General features: G+C 34.8%; 1 protein-coding gene across 2 annotated transcripts in view; it reads right to left on the bottom strand.

Moving 5' to 3' along the window:
* ATAD2 (ATPase family AAA domain containing 2) overlaps nucleotides 1-15,910 on the bottom strand; it is a 62,119-nt gene that overhangs the window by 33,869 nt on the left and 12,340 nt on the right. For both annotated transcript variants that reach the window (XM_041769717.1, XM_041769715.1), the window contains exons 3-11: nucleotides 14,496-14,545; nucleotides 12,818-12,983; nucleotides 12,383-12,485; nucleotides 11,964-12,051; nucleotides 10,982-11,128; nucleotides 10,246-10,363; nucleotides 4,176-4,283; nucleotides 1,997-2,105; nucleotides 1,412-1,527 (exon numbers count right to left, since the gene is read on the bottom strand). In XM_041769717.1, the coding sequence (XP_041625651.1) occupies nucleotides 1,412-1,527; nucleotides 1,997-2,105; nucleotides 4,176-4,283; nucleotides 10,246-10,363; nucleotides 10,982-11,128; nucleotides 11,964-12,051; nucleotides 12,383-12,485; nucleotides 12,818-12,983; nucleotides 14,496-14,545 (1,005 nt within the window). The remainder of the gene's footprint in view (nucleotides 1-1,411; nucleotides 1,528-1,996; nucleotides 2,106-4,175; nucleotides 4,284-10,245; nucleotides 10,364-10,981; nucleotides 11,129-11,963; nucleotides 12,052-12,382; nucleotides 12,486-12,817; nucleotides 12,984-14,495; nucleotides 14,546-15,910) is intronic.

Raw genomic sequence — 15,910 nt, 5'->3', positions numbered from 1 at the left:
ATTAATCTAGAAAGTCCAACATTCAACTGACATGAACTGAGGGAAGAGAAAATATGGGAGTGGAAGTTACTGAAGAAGCAATAAAAAAAACTTGTCCAGAAATCAAGGACATGTAAACGCATAGGACAATGAAAAGTGGTAGGGGAAAAAAAGCCCCATCGATAAGAGTGTGGTTACATGACCACTCTCAAAAAGAAAGTAAAAATAACCTCTTATGCACTCTTTTTCTTTCTCAGGATATTCCTTGAATGTAGTCCATCAAAACACAGCTGTAAAAAAAGGTCTTAGGAGCACCTGGCTGGCTCAGTTGGTGGAGTGAGTGGAAGACTCTTGATCTCAGGATGTGGGTTCAAGCCTCATGTTGGGTGTGGAGATTACTTAAAATTTAAAAAAAAAAAAAAAATCTTAAAAAAAGGTCTTAGCTGATTCCAGGAAGCAGGTATCCAGCACTGAAAAATGAAGGAAATCCCATCGATTGTGATGAGAAGTCCCAAAGCTTAGTTGCGCTTCAAGAATAGAATAGTCTAGATGGGAGCAAGGAAACAAAGTTCTAAGATGAGTCTAGAAAAATAAGGAAGAATCAAGAAATTATTTTATATATTTAACTGTACTAAGGAGTTTTATCTCTACCAAAGACTCTGTGCATGAACTGAAAAGTACATATAAAACTAATTACAAAAAAACAACCAAAAAACCCCACACACGGGCAAACAGTACTAAAGCTGAGGGGAAAGAGCAGGGTTGTAAAAGAGGGAAAATGTAGTCTTAACTGTAAGAAATATTTATATGATCATAAAGCACACACTAAAAATTGATTCAACATTATTCTATGTGTGTAAAGCAGCTGCCAGGAGCATATGAGCATGGGAAAAAAAATGTATATATTTGGAGGGTGAGGAAAGCAAAAGAGAATGTTCATGTTAGAAATCAATAGATTCTGTCTAAAACAGAAAGACCAAAGATTACAGTATAGAGTATTATTTAAATATGTATTTAAATAGGTAAACAGGAGTTGAAAGTAGTTGGTTCTGGAAAGCGGGAAGAGGAAGAGAAGGGACTACTACCATTTTTTCCTTTTTAAGACTAATAGTAGTACTATATGACTTTAAAAAATATTTACATATATTACTTTGGTATAAATTTGAAACTAATTTTTAAAAGTGAAAGAAAAAAGTAAAGAATATGTACAGGGAAGAATTTCACTAAATGTATGAAAAGCTGTGGAAATTATTTTTCTTTTCATGTAGACTCAATTCTGAAACCATTTTTCAACTTAAATATTAAGAAATTAAAAATATTCAAAGTACCCAGGAAAGCATAACAAATTACTACAGACCTGAAAAATGTCAACGAAGAAGTGTTATCTTTCTGTACAATAGCACAGCCCAGATTTTGGCTAAAATTAAATTACCTTGGAGGTTGAATTTTAAATTTTTCAAAGACTTCTGGATAAAGTAATGGAAACACCACCATCTCTTTTAGAGCTGCTATATGATTAGACAGACCACCAACGCTATCAAATCGTACCTGATAATGGAAGGGAAACAGACATTCTCAGATTTGAAGTCAAAGTTAAAATGTCACTCACTCCCTAAACTATACTCAACCCATACACAGTCAACTGAGTAACAGCATTTTAGCTGTAGCCTGAAGATTTGAAAAGAAAACAAAAAGGTCTGTAAAGTTTCTGAATTAAAGGAAGTTGGTTATTTTAACTTTAAAACTAAACTACGGGATCCCTGGGTGGTGCAGCGATTTGGCGCCTGCCTTTGGCCCAGGGTACGATCCTGGAGACCCAGGATCGAATCCCTCATCAGGCTCCCGGTGCATGGAGCCTGCTTCTCCCACTGCCTATGTCTCTGCCTCTCTCTCTCTCTCTCTCTCTGTGTGTGTGACCATCATAAATAATAAATAAAAAATAAAAATAAAAAAAAAATAAAACTAAACTAAAACAAACATATATATGTTCAAATACACATTTCAAGATAGTACTCACTGAAGAATCTAGTTGCATTGGATCGACATCTGCAAGACTTGCTCCAATCTTCATTCTATCTTTATAAATTCCTTTTAATTCATCTTTCCGAAAATTTAGTGGAAGGCACCTAATTAGAAAAGATTTTTAAAAACACCCATCAGTTCACCTTTCTCCCCCAAATTCCATGTTAGAATATGGAAATTTTTCTTAAAAATTAAAAAGTTAAATTTCAAACACAGCAATTGTGAAATTATGTATTTCAACTTCCTCATTTGCTTCTTTAGGTTGAGAACTTCAATGTTGGAAATATTTATCTCTGAAGTTTTATTATTAAAGATATACAGTCAAATGAAAGACCAGTGTTCAAGATGCCACAGCACCGTAAAGTAATTCATGTTTGGGAATCCAGTATCAATATACTTTATAATGACTGCGTTTCACATATACAGAGTATTTACTATTGCCAGGCTGCTTTAGGTGGCTTTATATGTAATAGTTTGTTAAGTCTTCACAATAGTCTTAAGGAGTATTATTATTTCCCTTATTTTAAAAGAAAACTGAGGCGCAAGAAGGTTAAATAAAATGCCCAAAGTAGGGCAGCCCCAGTGGCACAGCGGTTAAGCGCCGCCTGCAGTCCAGGTAATCCTGGAGACCCTGGATCGAGTCCCACGTCAGGCTCTCTGCATGGTGCCTGCTTCTCCCCCTGAATGTGTCTCTGACTCTCTCTCCCTGTGTCTCTATGAATAAATAAAACCTTAAAAAAAAATGCCCAAAGTACACAACTATTAAGTGGCATATCTAGGACTCAAACCAAAGCAGTGTGTCTCCAGACCTGCAACAACTCTGCTACTATACCTCTCAGCAAAACATTCACAGTCCACTAAGCATTTGGATTCACATCAATCCTGTCAAGCAAGAATGAATCATTCCCTTTTTTTTTTTTTTTTTTTTTTTAGCTACTTTCAAAAAACAGTTATGGTAAATTACACAGAATACACCTAGAAGAACCTGCTTGTTTTATAGATGGAGAATGCAAACGGCTCATGCTGGAGGCTGAGACACATCAGAGCACCTAAGCAAAGAAAGATGCTACAGCTGAACATGAGTAAAAGTACTCCAGAACCACTCGAGGGCCAGCTCCTGCTAGCCCCAGACTCCGTAAGAAATTTACACTGTGAAATCTGAGATGGACATTTTTTCAATTGGGCTTTTTAAAAGGCATTTCTTAAATAATTCTTAATAGAAATGTAACTGTATGCTATAAAGTCCATAGGATTAGATGCACATTTCTAGGAATGAAGGCAAAGAAAAATCCAAGTAGCCTAAATAATACAGGTTGTGGATGATCTAACAACTTATTGCTGCCAAAAGAAATGAAATGCAAGTCAAAATTTTGTATTAGACACACCAAACAAAATTTTAAAACTAATTTTAATAATATACTTTACTTATCTAAAACATTACTGTTTCAATACACAACATATATACAAAATTGAGATAATTTATATTCTTGTACTAAATCTTTGTAATCCAAGAGTATATTTTTGAAAAAAATTGTAACATTTCTCAATTCAGATTAGCTACATTTCAAGTGCTTAGTAGCCACGTGTTAACAAGTGACTACCACATCAGGGAAGCTCTAATGTTATCAAAGAACAGAGCTTAGGATACAAAGAATGGTTGGGTTACATACCTCTTCAACTTTTATGTTCTAATTGTTTCATTGAACATTTTTTCTACTTTATAAAAATATTTTATTAGGATAGCGGCATTGCATTTTTCACTCACCCACTCATATCTGTAGAATGGGCATTATTATCCTTGCTATGAAATTATATATGAACTTACACTACAAAGAACTATGAAATGAGAAAACTCCTTAATTTTCCTAAGGAGTTTTACAATAAGAATGCACTATTAAATTATTATAAATAGAAAAAATATATTTGAAAAAAAGTTATTTCCTCAAATGAGCGTTAACCAAGCACCATTTTGAGCTATACAATGTTTGTGTAAGAAAATAATCTATTGCTAGTTTCAAATACAGGTATTTCAAACAAGATGGCATTCTGGTTTATATGTTAACCTCTTAGTAATTCTGAAATTTGGTCAAGTTGTATTTATTCCCAAATTATTCAGCCTTCTCATCACTTAAAAAAAAGTTTGTAGTTTTAAAAGGCATCACTATGACACTTACCTGTTGATGGCTCTATTACGGCTCCTTTTTCTTCGCCTCTCAAAGTGTTGTTCATCTTCAGAAGAGGAAGATGAAGTAGAGTCACTACTGTGGATCGCATGCCTTCGCCTAAAGCAAAGAGGAAAGCTGAAATCATGACGAAGGAGGGCAGGAAAAGCAGGGGCATAAGATGCAAACATCAGAAATACCTAAGGATCCAAAAAGGTTTATTATAACACTAATACATTGCTGAACCAATGAAGTAGGCTTTGTTGGTTGAATCTTTTGAAGATCTTTAAAAGATGTGGATAACTGAGAGAAGGGGGGGGGGGACAGGCAGGTGGCTGTGATAGAAGTGACAATCACATGTTCATTACGATAGGACACAGTCCAGGCAGAATGACTTCTTAGTCTTAATAGAAATCCATTATTCCCAAAGAGAAAGGTGAGGAAAAGAGGGTATTAGACTCTTTGGGACTGTAATTTCAGAAAGTATTTTCAGTATTATGCTATATACAATTTCACATTCAGAAGGGACTTGCTTTTTGAAATGTCAACCTTAAAAGGAGAACATGAAAATTTTTATGTAAACCAAAAAGGATCAAGAAGTTAAAGAATACTAGGAAACAGTGAGAAATAAGAAGGCCTTTTATCTATAGCACATCACCAAGTGTAAATTCATAACTGCCACTTAATAGCTGTGTAAATATGGATGTGTTACCGAAACCATAAAAGCCTTAATTTCCCCAAATTCTTAGGCTGGTTGGTAGTTATTAACTAAGATGCCAAGGGCTACAAATACTAAAACAATTTTCTATTACTTCTACCTTTGTATTGTTGCAAAAGACCGACAGGAAAGACAAAGGATCTAAATTTTTTTTTTTTTAATTTATGATAGTCACAGAGAGAGAGAGAGAGAGGCAGAGACACAGGCAGAGGGAGAAGCAGGCTCCATGCCGGGAGCCCGACGTGGGATTCGATCCCGGGTATCCAGGATCGCGCCCTGAGCCAAAGGCAGGCGCCAAACCGCTACGCCACCCAGGGATCCCAAGACAAAGGATCTAGACAGGAAAACCTTTAATCATTCTATTGGCTCAGGGTCTAGACCTCTTCCTGAGTTAGAGTGCGATCACAGTTAAGTAGGTATTTCCAAAAATATAAAAGGTTCACATTATCTGTATAATGTAAGTCCAGAATCTTGTACTCTGCAAACAAGTTTTCCCACTATTCACATAGGAGGATCTGAAATATCTTAAAAGGCAATTCATAGCCTCTATTTGTTCCATTTATTATGATTATTCATATGTTCTACTATAAAACACACCTGACTAGGTGGTACTAGCCCAGATACCCTTAGAGATGTTAATATTGCACATTACCTTCGTGACTCCCCCATTCCCTTCAACCTGATTTCTGAAACACAAATAGCCCCAAGGACTTTGGATAGGGGTTCTAGAAACACAGATATAAATGAGAAGGGATCCTCTACTGCAATTTTAAAAGAGAGTCTGCAATTTTATATGAGAGAAATTTATTTAATATTCCCATTAATATTACAAAGACTCTAACTTGTAAGCACATAATTCACATAACTGCATGTGAATTCAGTATGTATTCACATAATTAAGAACAACTTCACAATAAAAAGGACTAATAATTATTAAGAACTTCTTGTTCCAGGTAGTAGACATATTACCTCATTTAATCTTAATTAAATTTTGGACAAGCACATATTGGCATGCTCATTTAGAGTTGGGGCTAGTGTGGTTGACTCACAGTTCAAATTTGCTCAAAATTAGGCAATGATGGTGTCAGAATTCAAGCCTTTGTCTATTTCAAAAAAAATCCACATTCTATATACAATGGTGATTTCCAGTTGTTTATTTCACAAACCAAAAAACAGTTATAGGCAAACAACAAAACCTGTGGACTGAATCAATTTTCCATTTGGTTTGCAAAGTAGGTAGGATTTTTAAGCACTGAAATAGTTATTATAACAAAAATAGCACTCAATATGAGCCAGATAGTATTCTAAATGCTTTACATGTATTAACTCATTTAATTCTCACAATAGTGTGAGATAGTATCATCTCCTCATTCTATGGGTCAAAAAACCGAAACAAGAGAGGTTAAATAGCTTGCTAAAGGTCACTAATAAATGGAAGAACTGGACTGGCAATCTGGGCAGTCCTGGTTATGGGTCCTGGTTCTTCATAACTCTATACTGTAAAAAAAGCCATTATTTCAGTTTTAAAAAGATTCTAAACACACATACCCACATTCACTCATTTTTTTCCACTTTGTTTTTTAAAAACATTTGATTTTTTGGCATGGATAAGCACTGGATCAGCACTGTGAATCTAATCAGTGTCTAGAATTGGCAGTTCTAACACTTTGATAACAGGTGAAGGAATTGTACTTTTATGTTACCTTCATGTTCAAAGGGACTAGGCTTGTTCCAGAAACTGCAGACTGAAGCTAAAGAATAAACCTTAGATGAGTAGAGGTTAGCAATCATTAAGAAAGAAAATCCTGTTTAAAGGCAGCGTTTCTGAAGCTCTGCTAAGTATACCAGAAGATCCTGTGCTGTGGGTGCAAGGTTTCTTGACCATTTGACATGGATACCAAGGAGCAATGTTCAAATGATTCTTTGGATGTGTATTTTGTTTCCATGCCTATGTAGATGAAGTAGGATATAAAGTATACACATGCTGGTCTCTTCAAGAAAACGTAAAAAGACTGAGCAAAATTACCATTAAGGTTGTTAAAGGGGAAGAGATGTTTACACAGTCTTGGCAAGGGTGTTACCAAAAAATCCAAAGTTTAAAGGGCTATATTCAAAAGGTCAGATAAAGGGGAAAGGAGAGAAAATGAGTGAAAATATCAGTGAGAATGACAGAACATGAGAGACTCCTAACTCTCGGAAACGAACAAGGAGTGGTGGAAAGGGAGGTGGGCGGGGGATTGGGGTGACTGGGTATGCACACTGAGGGGGCACTTGATGGGATGAGCATTGGGTGATATGCTATATGTTGGCAAATTGAACTCTAATAAAAAAAATAATAAAATCAGGAAAGGAACCTCAAAAAAAAAACCCACAAAAGGTCAGATAATAAATGTTAATTAAGATGTGGAGAAACTGGAACTCTCATACATTGCTTATGGGGACATAAAATAAAGAAGCCATTCTGGAAAATAATCTGACAATTCCTTGAAATAGCAAATATAGTGAGCATTTGATCTAGCAATTCCACTTCTAGGTACATACTTAAGAAAAGTGAAAACATAAGTCCACACAAAAAGTAGTTTGCAAATGTTCATGGCAGCATTATACACTGTAGCCAAAAAGTAGTAACAACCCAAATGTCCATCAACTGATAAATGGGTAAGCAAAATATAGTATATTTATACAATGGAATTGTATTTGGTAATAAAAAAATGAAACACTGGTACATGCTAAATGTGGATGAACCTTGAAAATGTTGTACCAAGTGAAAGAAGCCACTCACAAGAGAATGCACATAAATGAAATACCTCGAACTGGCAAATCTATGGAGACAGAAAATAGATTACTGGTTGCTTAAGGCTGGGGGTACAGGATGAGGGGGGATTAGAGAAAACTAAAGGGCATACTGTTTCTTTCTGAAGCAAGAAAAATGTTCTAAAATTGTTTATGGTGCTGTTTAGGCTGCACAACTGTAAAAATACTAAAAGCCCTTGAATTGTACACTTTATATGGGTAAACTATATGGTATGTGAATTATATCAATAAAACTATTATCAAAAAGCAAAAATCTTTACAAAGCTATCAAAACCAAAACCAAAATCATTAAGTCAAATAATGTGACTCAGGGTACAATTTGAATCTCTTAGTTCATACTTTAATTTAAAGGTATCAGAATGCATAAACAAAAAGGAGACTCAGACTTATAAATACAGAGAACTGATGATTGCCAGACCCAGCGGGGAGGGTGTGAGAGAGGGGGATGAGCAAAATGGGTGACCAGGAGTGGGAGATTCAGGCTTCCAATAATGGATGAATAAGTTACAGGAATTAAAGGTACGGTATGGTGGGACGCCTAGGTGGCTCAGTGGTTAAGTGCGTCTGCCTTTGGCTCAGGATCCTGGGGTCCTGGGATTGGGTCCCACATCGGGCTCCCTGCATGGAGCCTGCTTCTCCCTCTGCCTGTGTCTCTGCCTCCTTCCCCTGGTCTCTCATGAATAAATAAATAATTTTTTTTTTTAAAAGGTATGGTATGGAGAGTATAGTCAATAGTATTTTAATAGCATTTTTACAGTAACAGATGGTAGCTACACTTGTGGTGACCATAGCATAACATAAAGTTGTTGAATCACTATGTTGTATAACTGAAACTCATATAACATCATGTGTCAACTACACCTAAAGAAAAAATTAATAAAATACATAAATAAAAAAATGTTAGAATCTTATAGTCTACAAGAACCAAGGGCAGGAATCCTGACTTAAGTCATTTTTATATATATAGTGCTTAGCACATGGTAGTACTCAAACATTTGTTAAATTGTAGTGAAAAAAAAAAAAAATCCTGTACTCAAAAGAGCTATGAAATGCTTTCCATAAAGGGTAGACTCTGTGAACCAGATATGGGAACTTGAGCACCAAATGGGCAAAAAAATATTCCTACCTGCCTTAAGATATATTGTAGGTGGTAAGTACAGAGGCAGGCAATCATTAAGTATGTTACTTCCACAAACATATATCCATTAAAAATGGAAGAAACTAAATCTCAAAGTGCCAGCCTTTGACTTCTGTTGGATCTAATAGAGAGGTTTGTCCTCTGAGGCAGGCAACCAAGACAGCTACCCCGGGCCTTATGTTTGGTGGGGATTCCAGGGAACATTACATCGTACCCTGCTTTTCTGAAGATCATTAGGTTTCACTACCAAAATACTGGTCTTTAACAATACCCTAAGGGGCCTATGAAAAGTAATGACAGTGTGGCCTCCTTTCAAGTGCAATTTATCTTGGGCAGCCCTGATAGGTTGCCCCCTGATCCTCCATCCTTCTGGGCTCTGTACGTATGTATGAAAAGGGATGACAAAACAGGAAATCTAGAATGTGCACATTTGTGATGTTTTGACACTCAATGAAATTAAAAGACCCAGAGACACAGTAGTATTTCATATTTTTCCTAGAAGAATTTGTCAGTGTCTACAAAAGTGTTGCTTTTCCTGATCAGATAGTCTGCTTCAATGAGGAGACTTCCAAGAACTGTGCAAACAGTTGAAGTCTCGTAGGATTTCAGTCTTACCGTTGAGCAAATTAATATTAGGAAAAAGTAACACAATGTCATTTTTTTCTGCCTTCTTTCATCTTCACCAACAAACTCTCTCATTCATGAACTACTATAATGTTACTATTATCCAGAAAGTTGTAATGAATCAGAAAATCTTTTACTACTTGGGAGAATAAGAAAATAAGGAGAGTTCCCTCTTTGGACTTAAATATGACAACCAACAAATGTTATGATGTAGAAGTAAAAAAAATCTACAAATAATCTGAATGATCAAAGAAGATTAATATTTCCTATTGTAAGAGACAAATGGATTTTTAAAAAGTGGAAATAAAATTTGGAAAAAAAAAAAAAACCGACCCAGAAAAGGATGGTCACCATCATGAAAAGTCTAGAAAGTTATATAACCTAGAATGTTTGTCATAGTGAGGAAATATGTCTGTGATACTATGTGGAAGACAAGACCTACACTTGAGCAATGTGAAGATTAAATGAAACAGTCTACGTAAGATGCTTAACACCAAGCCAGGAATACAGTAAACACTGAAGCAAAGGTAGCCTCTATTATTAAATTGTGGAACAATAGAATCAGCTACCTTACCATGGTAGTTATTAACAATTTCTGTTAATGGAAGCAAAAGCAAAAACTAATCAGTGGTAGTAGTGATAAGAGCACTATAAGCATAGAGCTAACTCTCCCAAATATATGATTCTAGAATCTTATTTGGATATACCCAATCCTAAGACTCTAGAATCCTACGCTAACATAGCCACAATTATGTTGTCATAAATCAATCACTACGTCAGAACCAAACCTGTTCATTCGTTTACAATAAGGACTTCTTGGTCCAGCAGAGGATAATCTATATCTTGGTCTTGCAGGAGAAGCTGGGCCACTATAAAATATGTTGGGCTTTCTCTGGTGACGTGGTTCTAAAAAGAAGAAGAAAAGGTATGTGACATATGTAATTTTAAGCTAGTTGAAAAATATAATTTTGGTATTCATCTAAATACAAAGGTGCTGCCTTTCATGAAAATACTAGTAATATCTACCTTACACTGTTTTACTTTTCACGTTTTAAATCATTTACATCTGCAGGGTTGCTGTTGAAAATATGTATAGCAGACACCAACCAACCAAAACATACACTGGCCATAAACAACCATTATGATTATACTGATGCATAACAGCTGGTTATCAGCCCTGCATATATATGTTCATGAGTACTGAGGTACAACATCAACATAAATCAAAACCAGTCCTATTTACACAAAGTGGCAAAATAAACTAAGTAGAAAGCTGTAAAATATGAATAAATAAATCTCAAATAATTAAAGACAGACACGAAATTTCAAAATAGCCCATTATTTGCTTTGGTCAAGGATAACATCTAACTTTCTTGCACATTTAGGATAGTTTATGAAAGACAACAGCCATGAGTATTCTGCAAAATGAAAACATGAAAAATAAGAATAACAGAGAAAAAGGCAGTAAAGATAAAGGTAATATATTTACAGCTTCTCCTGGAAAAAAAATTATATAGCACTTACTTTCCAGTGGAGCTTGGTAGTACACAGTAGCTTTTCTCTGTCTAAGATAATATCGTTTCTGATTATCTTCTTCCCCATCTTCTTCATCATCATCATCTTCATCTTCACCATCATCATCTTCTTGGTCTTCACCCTCTTCAGATGATTCTACATTTAAAAAACACTTACTTTCAAGATACTCACCAAAATATTAACAATTTTTAACACAGTGGTACTGAGGAAGAAAGAGACCCTTCTCTAAAAATTTTTTACTTCTAGATTGTTCATAGAAATTATGTTAATGTATTTGCAACATTAAATGAAGATTTTTAAAAATGAAGTAAATTGTAAAATTAAAAATAACTAGAGGAAGGAAAAAAGGAAGGAGGAAAATACGTTTAAAGGCTACTATCAGTAGAACCAAACTAAAGTTTATGGTATTGCTAATTTTATTATTATATATAAGTGACTATACTTAAATTTCTAAGTTAATTTCACATGTTGAGAAATTAGAGTATCTCCTCCATTCGTTTTCTTAAAGTTTTAAATTCCATCCAGACCTTCTTGCTGTTACTTAGTTACATAAAGTGTAACTCAAACAATCTACTTATGAAAATGTGAAACACCCTCACCAAATATTTAAAATCCATTTCAGAAAACTGGTTTTCACTTAAGAGTTCTAATAAATCACAGTAGTAATTTCTAAACAGAAGAGCAAAATTCAATTTTAATCACCTTTTAACTAGAACAGGTAGAGGTGTGTTATCTGCAGGTGTATCATACAAGCAAACCAGGTTTATTTGCTTTAGGTTTGATTTCAAGTACTTTCCTAAGTAAGACATAGTATCCTTTTAAGCTCTCTACTGCCCTCACTTTTCCATTATGACCAATCCTTTAATCTCTCACAAAGTACCATAAATGTTACAACTTCTGAATAAAAAAGCTATTTCCTACTAAATAAAAGTGCTGAAATTCAAACCCAGAAGTAGAACAAAAGACTAACCCACACTGCCTTCTTGATTGTCAGTTGTTTCCTCATCAGTTCTTTGAATACCTTTTTGTTTTCCTCTTGTGTACACATTAAGATTCTCCTAAAAATGTTTAAACAAAAGCCATTAATATTTAGTATATTAAAAAAATTCAATAGGATCTTCCTATCTTGCTTAAAATGAAGATATTTACAGTTATAAATTCTTACAACTCCAGCAATAACTAGTGACAGATCAAAATGCTGGACAGTTTAAAAATGTTGAAAATGATGAATAACAATCAAAAAATGGATAGGTACCATAGAAAAAAGGTTAAACTGGAGATCATTAAATCATCCCTTATATGGAAAGAGATATACATATTCTTTTTTACTGAACTGTAGTTGACACACAATGTTACACTAGTTTCAGGGCTAACGAAGGATATATTTACTTCTTCTGTTTCATTAAACACTCCCAAGTCTTCAAGTTCCCTCATTCTCTGTCTACGCATCTTCTTCATGTCATCCATCTTCTGAAGTACAGCTTCGGCAGTGCTTTAAGAAAATTGACATAACAGAAGCTAAAATTTTAAGAGTAGTACACATTTTTAAAGACTTGATTTTTCTTCCATTGTATTTTTTGAGTGCTGGGATTTTAAATATATCTATATAAGGCATTGATTTCCATATGTAAAAATATTCTAAAATTTCTTTCCAAGAAATTTAAATACATACATAGAACTATTACTAAGCCCTGTACTAATTTATTTTCCTTTATGCTTTACACAGCTGAATGTATTAAATATTTAAGCTAGTTGAAATTTATGATCCCTCCCCAGCAAAGTTTTGCCAGTTAAATCATCTTGATCTAAATAATTTTTACTTACTTTGTTATAAGTTTGTCAAACAGCACAGACTGGTTCACACTACTGTAGCGACTTCTAATCCTACAACTACGGCGAACTTCAATGTCACCATTCTCTTCATGCAAGTGTTCTTTAGTTTGAACAATGTTTCTCGTCCTCAATGACCGAGTAACTGGAATCACTTTGTCTTCAAGATGTGTTCATAAAAATAAATGCAAACGTTTTAAATAATGGCATTTACAAAACAATTCTAAAATGAACTGAACAGCTAGACTGTCATAACAAAATCATTGTATCTTGATCTTTTTTTTTTTTTAAGATTTTATTTATTTTATTTATGAGAGAGAAGCAGAGACATAGGCAGAGAAATAGGCTCCATGCAAGGAGCCAGACATGGGACTTGATTCTGGGTCTCCAGGATTACGCCATGGGCCGAAGGCAGGCACCAAACCGCTGAGCCACCCAGGTGTCCCATTGAACTTATCTTTCTTAAAAATAATAGAAAACAAAAATAAAGTTATAACATACACCTACCATATGATCCAGCCATTCCACTCTCCAGAGAAAGGAAAGATATGTTATATAAAATCTGTACACAAATGTCCAACAAAGGTTTGTGATAACCTCAAACTGGAAACAACCCAAATGTCCGCCAAAAGATGAATAAGCAAATTATGGCAAACAACCTAAGTGTCCATCAATGAATGAATAGATACAGAGAGTGTAAAATACACATACACAATAGAATACTATTCAGCCATGAGAAAGAAGAATATCCTGCTGTTTGCAATAACATGGATGGACCTTGAGGGCATTATGCTAAGGGAAAAAGTCAGAGAAAAACAAATGTTGTGTGATATCATTTAAATGTGGAATCTAAAAAAAAAAAAAAAAAGCCAAATTCATAGAAATAGAGACTAGAATGTTAGTTAACAAGGACTGGCAGGTGAGGGAAAAAGAGGAATTGTGTTTAGAACATAAACTTCCAGCAATAAGACAAGTCAGTTCTGAGGATATAATGTATAGCACAGAGATTATAGTTAATAATACTGTATTATACACTTCAAAGTTGCTATGAGAGTGGATCTTAAATGTTCTCATCACAAAAAAGAAATGGTAATTATGTGACATGATGCTGGTGTTAGCTAAAGCTATGATAATCATTTTGTGATATATAAATGTACCAAATCAACATGTATTGTACACTTTAAACATACACAATGTTATATGTCAATTATATCACAATAAAACTGGGGTAAAAACAACTGTGGTATATCTATATAATGGAGGATTTGGCAAGAAAATGCAACCACATGAATGATACTCGAAGTAATTATGCTGAGATAAAGCAGGCCAGACAAAAGGAATGCAATTGTATAATTTTCATTTATACAAAACTCTAGAAAATGACAATTACAGTGATAGAAGGTAGACTGGTGATTGCTCAGGAAGCCTGGTGCATGGAACGTCTGGAAAGGAGCTGGGGGAGTGATTATATAAAGAGGCCTGAAGAAGTTTTTGGCAGTGACAGTTACCTTCACTATCCGACTGTGGTGGTGGTTTCATGGTATATACTTATGTCAAACCAAACAAATTGTACACTTTAAATATGCACAATTTATTGTATATACCTCAATACATCTGTAAACAAAATATGAATTACATGTTTTCAATTTGAAATGTCTTTAACATTACTTACCTTCTTTGCATTCTTCTTTTTTCTTATCAGCCTGCTGTCTGGCCAATTGCCTATATGAAAAAATATATTAAATAATTCAAAATAATTGACATAATTTCAAAACCTGTTTCCTAACACTACAAAGTAGGGTAAAAAGATGTATCAGCTTAGAGAGTAAATACTCATAGATACTTAAAAGCTTAAAAAACACTGTAAAACAAAAAGCTTTAGAATATAATATCTATGCTTATGTCAGTTACGGCTAAACAAAGTCTGAGAACCCAGTTGTGAAACGCAATGATTCATGTATTAACTCTTGGTTAAACAGAATAATCAAATCAAAATATCTTACTTAAAACAAAAAAATTATGTCTGTAGCCTACGTATTTAGTTATAGTTTAAGTATTGAGCAAAAACAAGACAATGTGTTTTATACCACAGGGATATAGTGATCCCACATACTTGAGATATTTATAACTATAAACAGAACTAATGTCTCTTGGTGATATGTTAATTTCCTTCTAAAAACATTTGCTGGCTACCACCTCTGTATGACATGCATTATCATTCACATGCAGAAACAGTCCCATTTGTAAATCAGATACCCTACTTACAAACTGGCAGACGGAATCTACTGAAATTGGAAAGAATACTTTCCAAGGCTTTAAAAAAAATAAGTATCCTCCCTTCCACTGAGCAAACAAAACAATATGTTTCATTAACTTATTTTTAGGGACTCAATTTTCCATACTTGGATAGCTACATCTATTAATCAACCTATGTGTCAAGCTATTTCCAAGTGGCCTGGTTACACAGGGGATTTCAAATGTGACATTTTAAAATAAAATGGGATCATCTTATCTAGAAGAGTTAGATCATGTATTCTCACAGCAATATAAGTCATCATTCATTCATTATCTCTTTTGGTAAGAACCAAGAACAAAATAAAACATTCATGCAATCCATCCACAGGTCAAGGCCTAGTTTTTCATTGGCTCATAGACATTTCTCATAAAGAAGCCCCTCCCGGGATCCCTGGGTGGCACAGTGGTTTGGCGCCTGCCTTTGGCCCGGGGCACGATCCTGGAGACCCGGGATCGAGTCCCACGTCGGGCTCCCAGCATGGAGCCTGCTTCTCCCTATGCCTGTGTCTCTGCCTCTCTCTCTCTCTCTGTGTGACTATCATGAATAAATAAATAAAATCTTAAAAAAAAAAAAAAAAGAAGCCCCTCCCTCCATACCACGTAGGTCTAGATTTCTATAAACAAGTCCCCAATTAAATGCTAGAAACATAATGATTGAAGCAATGTCTGTCTCTCTGCCTTTCCTCCTCTCTTTTCTCCTTCCTTCCTTCTCACCTATAGGGAAATAGAAGCACCTTGGCCCTTATAGGGGTTGATAAAACTTCTTGAACAGGTAGTCAATGTTTTAGGCTT

Source organism: Vulpes lagopus, chromosome 9 (genome assembly GCF_018345385.1).
Source record: "Vulpes lagopus strain Blue_001 chromosome 9, ASM1834538v1, whole genome shotgun sequence".
In the NCBI taxonomy this organism is placed as follows: domain Eukaryota; kingdom Metazoa; phylum Chordata; class Mammalia; order Carnivora; family Canidae; genus Vulpes; species Vulpes lagopus.
The sequence above is the reverse complement of the archived record's forward strand: the minus strand, read 5'-3'. Positions and strand labels throughout refer to the sequence as shown.